The 10,187-nt window shown below is 39.7% G+C and overlaps 1 protein-coding gene across 1 annotated transcript; it reads left to right on the plus strand.

The window, feature by feature from the left end:
- The first annotated feature begins 396 nt into the window (after window positions 1–396).
- LOC138330376 (monocarboxylate transporter 3-like) lies at window positions 397–9,034 on the plus strand. Its single transcript, XM_069277961.1, has 5 exons — window positions 397–670; window positions 2,800–3,383; window positions 3,631–4,000; window positions 5,065–5,558; window positions 6,324–9,034. The coding sequence occupies exons 1-5, from the start codon at window positions 457–459 to the stop codon at window positions 7,236–7,238; spliced, it is 2,577 nt and encodes an 858-aa protein (XP_069134062.1). The 5' UTR covers window positions 397–456; the 3' UTR covers window positions 7,239–9,034.
- Window positions 9,035–10,187: the final 1,153 nt, after the last annotated feature.

The following is a 10,187-nucleotide window of genomic DNA, read 5'->3' on the forward strand; positions in this document are numbered from 1 at the left end:
GACGACGTGCACTTTTGAATTTGTCGATACTGTATATTCGGCCATACACGTGAAGTAATCCGTATTATAGAACAGTTCTTATAACACCATTAAGATAATACGTGTAACATGTTAGCCTAGTTGTGGTCAGTAAGATGTGTAACGTTATGTTAGCTCCATATAAATGCAACATGCTAAACTGATTTCTTATTCGTGAAATTTATGTATCGATTTATTATTTCCCCTATTTCACAAAGCACGTGTGATACACTATCCCAAATATGTTTGACTTTACTACAGAGACATTGCAGAAGCAGATACCCTACTTACATTAATCGACAAAATGCTTTTGCGGTAGAAGGACGTCGATATCAGTGACGTCATTCAGACGTCATTTTCAACGACGTCATAGATTTAGGTGTAGATCACGTTTGAAGCTGCCAAGCAAGATTACAGAACGTCACAAAAACACTAACAATGGCATCTCCCGAGAGGGCATTGATAGAAAATGTCAATGAAGAACAAGAACAACCAGATCAAAATTTGATATCAAAAAAGGATTCAAAATATAGTTGGCTTGTCTGTGCGTCTGGATTTGTCATACAGGTTTTCATTCTTGGAATCCACCATGCGTTTGGATCATTCTTTGTAGAATTCGTAAAAGAATTCAAGGTTTCAAAATCAGAAGCAGGTAAGTTGTTGTCATAATTGAAGCCGTCTTCGCGATTGTATTCCAACCGAATGAAATTCTTTTTCGAATAATAAACACACATTTTGCGCCTTGGACCCGCGGAAGTAGTCTAAATGTTCTATAGGGTTTGTTTCGTAGCGAAATGGCGACGTTATTTTGTAACGTGATGCTACACGTTTTGAAGATTATCGTAAAAATATTCTTACGTGTACTCGAATCCTGATTTTTTTCTTAACATTCCACAAATATATGCCTCTAGTTTTAATTTTATGATTTGTTTATTCGTCAGTAGAGTAGTGCATATATTTATAGAGAGCTTTGAAGCATGGCCGGTCCAACCATGTCTTTCAGCAGGTTCGAGTGCCGAAAATGGAACACCTAAATATGGTTTAATCAATAAGTGTCTAGACATGATAAAACTGTTTGAAATCATTTTAAAAACATTCTTGTTCAATTTATTTAAGTCACATATCTGTCAAAATACTCCATTCAGCAATTGTTTATCTTGTTTTAAAATATATGGTGTTTTTAAGGTTGTCGCACGATGTCGTTTCAGGATTTTTTTTCACAATTTCATTATTTTCATGTTAAATAGGGATAATAAACAACGGTAAAGAAAATAACATATGAACATTGTTACAGTTACTATTCATCGCCTTTATTTTTGTTCATGACAGTTATTGTTAGTTTAAATTTTAAACTAGAAATTCTGTATCACATATATTTTAAAAGTGTTCCATTTTGGGCTGCGTTCCAATTTGGGTAGCGTCACTTCCACGCACACAATCACGCAATAACCTGAATAAGCGCATCTCAATATGAAAATAAATGGAAATTGTTTATGTTTTGAAATGGATTATGAAAAAATAAAATCAGAAGAAAAAACGATATCATTATTTACCAGTCAGTAAAATATCGTTAAATGAAATCAAAGTGGGTTTTTTATGCTGTCTAGACATTTTTTAATCAAAACCATATCTAAGCTTAAGAGGTGTTCCATATATATGGTACTCGAACCTGCTGATACACAGGACTGGACTGGGCATAATTCAAAGATCTCTACTTCAAAATGGAATATGCACTGCCGAGAAGTAAACAAATCATCAAATTAAAACTGAAGGTATCTTTTTGTGGAAAGATAAGAGAAAAATTTGGTTTCAAGCAAACGTTAGAACTTTTTTACAATTATCTTCAAAAAGTGTTTCAGATTGGGAGTAGTGTCACGTTTGCAAACATTACAAACAACGTACCATGTGAAATGTGGATATACACAACTTGAACACAAATTAAGTTTTCAACTCGCAGAAGACGAGGTATCAAGGTATATCAAGAATAAGAACTAGATTATAGTAGCTCAACAATCCCTAATCCGAAGGGTTCTGATGTTAGTTAAATATTAAATTTAAGTTAATATTGGCGATATTTTTGCTAAGTCGATGACTTGATATAAAAGAAAATAAGACTAAAGCAAGATAGTCAGAAAATTCGGACTAAGAATTCCTTGATATACATGCCTTAAATATGTTCATATATTTTTATACCTGCAATATTGAATAAAAATAGCAGCATGGCGATATTACGCACTACTATTACATGTAAACGACACAATCTGCTTTGATAGGCATAGTTCATTAACGCCAAACGATCGAATTTGTGTTCCGAAATATGTGATTCTTAAAATGAAAACCCGATGCACAAAACCCGAAGAAGCGCGGACAAACCAGCTTTTTAGTTTTAGTGATACTACATTATATATGGAGCATGATTGATGGCTTTTGGCTGGATGAATTTGCTCTCGCTACACTCCTGTTCATGCGACGCTCGACAGTCACCAGCATAGAAAATGGTTCATGGTACAAATCATGTTGCCATGTGAAAATCAAATACGAAAACAGATTTTTTCTTTTTGTTTTGCACGTGTAAATTTCTGTTATATATAGACCCCAACGTTGATGATATCGAGCGACAAATCGCACGGAAGTGTAGCGAGAGCAAAGTTGGGGTCTAATATAGCAGTTCAGTGTGCAAATTATATACAAGTATTAGCAATTCTATCACAAGACAAACATTATTCCATCATATTTCAGGGAAAATAACATTATAAAATTAATTCACGTGCTTGATTACAGCCTGGGTTGGTTCCTCGGCGTATGGCCTGTCCATGACGTTCGGACCGATAGTCGGAATCATGTTAAAGAGATGGGGCAACAGATACGTGATGATGGCCGGTGCCTTGGTTTGTGCGGTATCTATTCTTGCATCGTCATTCGTGGTTCGCCTTTCACAGCTGTTTGGTACTTTCTCAATCCTTTTTGGAATCGGCACTTGTATGAGCACTCAGCCGACTATGACAATTGGTAATGACTATTTTGAAAAGTACTTATCCATTGCGATTGGACTGATGACCGCCGGCAGTAGCGTGGGGACTCTAGTGATGGCACCACTATCTCAGTGTCTGATAGACAATGTCGGATGGAGGAACACTTTTCGAATCTTCACAGGGACATGCTTGTTTTGTGTTGTTTGTGCTTCCTTCATCAAGCCATTGGACGGGGATTCTGAAAAGCGGGCGACGCCGTCGGAGAGTGTTGATATGTCAACGTTTCGACGGATGCTGAAAGAATTGCGGTTATGGAAGAACCGAGTGTTTATTGTCTGGACGCTTTCAATTACATCGGTCATGTTTGGATTTTACATCCCATACGTTCATTTGGTAGGTACTACATCAATAACAAGAAAACACACATTTTCGATTTTAAAACTTCTAATGCCTAAAACCTAGCATCCGTTGGCTGTTAGGTATCCCGTTTATGTCAGTTTTATAAGCCATAATGGCGACGTTCTGCAAATGTAACATCCAAGTAGTATATTATTTACAATTTTCAATTTTTGTAATGTTTGTCGTCAATCTTAATACTGTTTATGTGGTCAACATAAATGTATCCTTGCTTTTATTACAGGTGTCGTATGCTGAAGACATTGGCATTCCGCCCGAGCGAGGTTCTATCTTTGTCATGTTATTGGGTGCATCAACTGCCATTGGAAGAATAGGTTTCGGCAAAATTATACAGCTAGGCGTCCTCAACCGAATTCACATGCACCAGGTTTCCATGGTGATCACCGGTACTGGGGTAATGCTGCTTCCGATGATTAAATCTTTCGCGGGAATAGTAGTATACGTCATCATCGTCGGTCTAGTAGACGGATGCTATGTTGTTCTCCTTCCGGTATTGACGACTGCGCTGATGGGACCAGAGAACACAGTCATTGCTTGGTGTTTTCTCGTAGGGACAAGTTCGATTACCTTTACTCTCGGACCACCTGTAGCAGGTATGCTTTTTATGTGTGTAATCAGTGACAAATGTTGCAGTTCTATAATCCTAGATTAGTCAATATCAGGTAAGGTCATTGGTACACTCTCGACCTAACAACCATTGTCAGGTAAGATATCAGTGTCCACTCGGACGGTCGGTGTCAAGCACGCCATCAGTGTCAACTCGGACGGTTGGTATCAGGAACGTTTTCGGTGTCTACTCGGACAGTCGGTGCCAGTTAGGTCATCTGCGGCCACTCGACCAGTCGATTCCAGGAACGTTATCTGCGTCTTCTCTCGCCAGTCGATGCCAAGAAGGTCGTCAGTGTCTACTCGGATAGTCGGCGCAAGGTAGGTCGTCAGCGTCTACTCGGATAGTCGGTGCCAGATAGGTCAACAGCGTAGGACTTATAGACCGGCGGGACCATGTGCAATTTAGGTAATCACCGTCCACTCGAACGGTCGTCGTCTGGAAAGAAGTCATCGGCAACCATCTTGGACAAAAAATGCCAAATAGGTGATCAGCGTCCACTCAGACAGTCGGTACCAGGTAGGACATCAGTGTTTACTCGAAAGATCGTCGTCAAGAATGTCATCAGCAACTATCTTGGAGAGAAAGGTAAGTCATCTGCGTCCATTCGGACGGTTGGTGCCAGGTACATTGTAGGTCATCAGCGTCCACTCGGACGGCTGGTGTTATCAGCAACCATCTTGGACACAAATAGCCAGGTGGGTCATCAGGGTCCACTCGAACGATCGGTGTCATCAGAAACTATCTGGGACAGAAATTGCTAGGTAGGTCATCGGCGCTCATGGTTTTGTGTCTGGATACCTATTTGTAAAAATATATATGATAACGAATGGTTTCTACGTGCACTGAGATAAATAATGGATCAACTTGAACTGATACTTGATATTTACATCCACTGCCATAAGTAGTAACAACTAAGAGTTTTTGAGATTTTGATAAAATTGACTGAACGATCGAATGTACTCAATGCGACAGTGACTAGGTTTTCCCATATGTTTTGTGGGAATCGTTTCTTATAAGGCCATGAATACATATACCTTATTTCTACAGGAGCTTTATATGACCTACTGGGATCATACGATGTTGCCTTTCACTGTGCTGGAATTCCTGTAATATGTGGCGCTGTGATACTATTTTTTATCCCGTGGGCACAACGCACCAATACTGTGTATGACATCCCGCCATACCACATCGAAGAGCGTGCCCTGAACGAGTATGACTTCACTGACGACCTTCTGTATGGACCACGTGACACATTGCCAGTATCCTCGTCATGTACACTCAACTCTGGGGCGATTGCGAGGGGATCCAGCATCTCCCTTCGCATGATGACTCCGACCAGGGCAATGGGGACTAGCATGCGTTGTAGAGGCAAGTCGTACAGGGACCAGAGCACAGCCACATCTCCCGGATCAGCTAGTCTTATCCCTTCGGATGTACAAACAGCACTCGATCAGCTTGACAAAACGAGACAGATGCTTGAACGAATACTAAATAAAGACGGCGAAGGTACAAGCAAGCGTTCTGTGAGCGAACTCGTCCAGGTGGGTACTTCATCTTTTGTCATCAACCAACTTAAGTTTATACAAAAAAAGTGTTTTCCTGCAATTCGCATTGAATGTGCATATGTCGTGGACATACATTTATTTTGTTCCTGTTTTCCACAGTTTTATCGATCTCCAACGTCATATAAATGTTTATGATCCATATAACGATAGAAGACGTAGACAGTGAAACAAGTTTCTGTTGCCATTCTCTATGTACATGTGCCTTCAAATAATCATTGACATAATATATATACCACAGACGACTCGTGTGCCTTCAAATAATCATTGACGACTCCTCTACCCCCACTCTCTACTTTCTCTTACCCTCTTACCCGTCCAACATACTTTTGCCCTTCCTACTCCATTTCCTATCTTTTCTCGAACCCGGACACGAATTATACGTTGCGGAACGTTAAACCGCTAAACTCGATTCTACTGGCATATCTACATCGTACGTGTTTTCTGGAATTATAAGTTGGCATTCTCTCGATTTCAATAATGTATTTTCGCCTTCACGTGTAAACAAATACATTACTTTAAATTAAGAATGGTTTTTAGCAAGGGGTGTGTACCATTTTTGGATTACGTGTATTCGAATTGTTACGTTCACTCAAGATATTGTGCAAAATTCATAATGTTATATTTTCATAGCTTCCCATTTTCAAATTAAAACTGTTGATGGACTAACGTGGAAAGGGTGGATATCATTATTACAATAGGGGGGAATAGAAATACTAATGCTTTTATTTTTTACAACTTTAGACACAGACCAAACACGGGCACACGCCGACTAACGCCGTTAGTATAATGTCAGTACCTGTTGGCCTGCACATGTCCTGCTGTAGGTGTCGACATATTCACCAACATGACGAGGATACACATGGCGAGTTTATCCGGGATTGTCGAGACTTAATGTCTCCACCTTCCACAACTCAGCTGTCGATGGGGTCCTCACTTCAGTCGCGCAACCTTTCTGACTACCAGGATAATACAGATATCGTAGGAGCGATTGGTGGGTACCACGTCACGGGTTGTCTGTCTCCAGAAAGGAAAATCAACATGATGTGCCCTAGTCGGGATCGATCGTCATGTTCCGTCCAACATAGCCATTGTCTACACGAACACTCAGCCACTCGCATAAATTGCTCGGACAGGTGTGAAGGAGAAGAATTTGATAGAGTTGTACGCAGCCAAGTGGAAAATCTACGCGGAACTTTGTTGAGTCCCTCCAAAGCCCCACTGTATGTAGAAGGCAAGGAGGAGGATTCCCGAAAGGAATCGACAAGTGATTTCCAGCTTGTTGAGCAGAGCGACCTAGAAATGGTGTCTGTGCCGATGTTCGCACAGGATGTCCCCTCTCACAAGAGGGAAAGTGCACATAAACTTTGCTCGCCAAAGCTTGAAGTCATTGCAGAGGTTCCTGTAAGCAATGCACCAACAGAAAACGCTGTGGTTAACGCTGAATATTCATCTGATGCTGTTGAGACGTGGCTTAGAAATTCACCAAACTGTACACAAGTAAGCATTCCTATCGACGATGAGATGTCGGATAATGACAGTTCCCCAAATACGGAGGTGACCGTACACGACACCGCGTCCAACAGTTCAAGTCCTAAAGGCGAACTCGATGTGTTTACACATCTGTTTGACGATGACGTGGCTGACAGCACGAAATAGTGACACGTCACCATGGCCATTTTTACTGGAAACAGAAATTATGTAAAATACCAGTGGGTACTGTTAGAGTGCAGGTGTCTTGCAGTGTTGAACCGGATGAACTGATAAACAATGAATTAGCAAATAATAGAGCTGTAACGATCTGACATGATATCGGATGTAGTCATCAGATCATACTCCAAGTGGAAGAAGGAAGGTTCTCTTCTCTTTAAAGTGATTCAATTTGCAGAAGTCGGTATCGTGTGCATGATGCCGGGATCTTTCGGTGTTTGCTTTGAATTAGCAGTGGTGTTGCTGCTGGTCAGCAATGACAAAATGAGAGTTACTGTGCTGTGTGGTACTGATTGAAGTGATATGTTGGAACACCACATACTTAAGGCACTGCTGTACATGCACACGTAACTACCGTCATCGAACAGATTACAGTAGTGACCAAGATGGTGGTCTAGTCACATTGCCGGTTGTGTTTTCGCTAGTCAAATACAGTTTATACTAGTAGTCTGGTAAAAATTTGTACATGTCTATAATTGATTCATTTGTCATTATTTCACAAATTCTGAAAAATTGCGAAAATACGATATACATGTACCGATAATAATAACTGAATATACTCAATAATTACACTTTACCTAATTAATCTAGTAATGTGCTATTACGAGTTTAATGCAAAGAACAATCTACAGTGTTATTCTACCACATTTCTTGTGAGAATAAAATTACCGGAAACGTATCGAATAATACCCTTTATTACATTTTTCGCAGTGAAATACATTTATATTTAAGCATTGAAGTCACTATTTTTTTTTTATTTCATCGGGGTATGAAAGAAGTTTTGTTTGCAAACTGTGAATCCGCTAGGCGGATTCTCACAAAAGTTTACTGTAAGTTTACACGGACGATTCCAATTTTCCAAGGGATTATTTTTGCCAAATCAATACGCAACGTAAATGTTTCTATTGTGACATCACGTTAACGTCGGTTTTCCGCGCCATTCCCGGATTTGTTTTTTCATCGTGGAATGCGAAAAAAAAATGAATAGGCCAATGAGAAAGCCAGAAACAATGAAAAAATAATTATAAGGTTTCATGGTAAAAATATAAGTGATAGTGACCAATCGGAATACAGCATCGACAGTGAAAATATCATTTTAATTGTTACGTCATTAGTTTATGCACAAAAATGACGTTATATTTTTGTGTAGAAATATGACGTTAATGCTCAAAAAAATATGACGTAATAATCTTAAGGGAAAATAACTCGTGAGGTGGAATATAACTGGTATTCTTCATCAAGAAACAAGGAATACTCTCTATACAATATCAATATCCATTTGGACTTTAAAAAATTGTATATGAATACTGAATATAACTTGTATTGCGCATTTATTGTACAACGTCAAATGTATCTTATATTTCTAGCAGATGGAATAACCATCGATTGACTTCTTTCTTCTGTTACCATTGTAGACTGCTTTCCTTGACCTCTTCAAGTGACCAAATGATATCGGTCTTTGGTACACCCACAGCCTTACTGATATGAAATGCTATAAACCAAATTTCTTTTGCGTGCGATTTACTTTCGCGAATTCCGCGATTCTAGTAAATTCGCTGAAGTTTATCTCCGCGAACTTGATTTGAAAAAGTTTCCGCGAAAGAAAGTTGGTTTACAACAGTGAAATTAAAAAAACATTCCTGCTTCGGTTAATATCTTCCGTACAATGTTCACAATTTTGATCCCAATTATAATCAATTATATTCTGTTTAGACAGCTTATATTTGATATGCCAGATAGAAAAAAATACAGTGTGTGTCGTCTGCATGCCTTATCGCTTTTTTATGTCATTGAACTTTTCTGTCGATGTCTTCTTCGTTTCCACTAGTGAATCCAGGTGAACGACACACTGGGAGCATCCTATGGCACTTGTATCAAGGCGCCTGACAATGACTTGGAACTCAGTAAACGTTTTGGACTGACCTCATATACTCAGTTCTGAATGATAAGTTGTGGATGCCACCTAGAAGTGTTGGCGATACCTTGGAGACCGCGACGTAGCGTTTATCGTGACCGTTTCCTACAATCGAGAAATCTAGACGTATTTCAGCTAGGCCGTGTCGAAGAAATGGTCCGTTTCTTTGATACACTTGTAAAATCATTAAATGAATTCCATGCACTATTCTATTTTCATGGTATATATCCACATTCCCAGTGGGAAGACGAAAGTATAAATTGAGTATCCCAATTTCGGAACAATCACGGATATTTATACAGTAATGCATGTATGGAAGAAATGGACCAGACGCACTGCGATTATCATGGAAGTGTTAAGAATGTATTGAAATGTATTGCTCGAGTGTCGAGAAAACAGCGGTTAGATTGTACTACGGTAATTAAAGTGACAATTAACACCAACATGACAGCAGCAACAACAAAGAACCAGTGGATAAAGAGACATTGGGTAGCTGCAAATGTAGAAAAAACAGTTCTATCTTCACCCCACCTTCTCCAGTAACAGAGGGGGCCCGGTCTTCCACTTCAGACTGCTACTGATCGATGATGTCCTAGTAGTGAGCAGTTCCTGTGATCTATTGGCCATACATTAAAAATTTCCCCACCGCTTTTCTTGACAATATGTAGTTGTAGATGCGCTTTTCCCTGGTCATGTTCATGTTCATGGTGCTTCATCAGGTGTGTTCTTGAGGAGAAAGAGTCATGTAACTAGGCAGAAGGTCTCGTTATCAAGACCTTGCTTTAGCTCACTGGTAGCTGCTTAATTACCGTCAATAACGCCACTGGTAAGAATGATGTTCCATAGCTGCAGTAAATCATCAGCAATTTGCCACAATTCTTTTTCGGTGGTGGAGCAAGTCATCTATTCATCAGTACTCTCCACCACAATAGCCTCTCGCGTACTTCTCCGACAACTATAATGGTGGTGATATGGTGGCATCC

The sequence above is a fragment of the Argopecten irradians genome, chromosome 1, assembly GCF_041381155.1.
Source record: "Argopecten irradians isolate NY chromosome 1, Ai_NY, whole genome shotgun sequence".
Classification (NCBI taxonomy): Eukaryota; Metazoa; Mollusca; class Bivalvia; order Pectinida; family Pectinidae; genus Argopecten; species Argopecten irradians.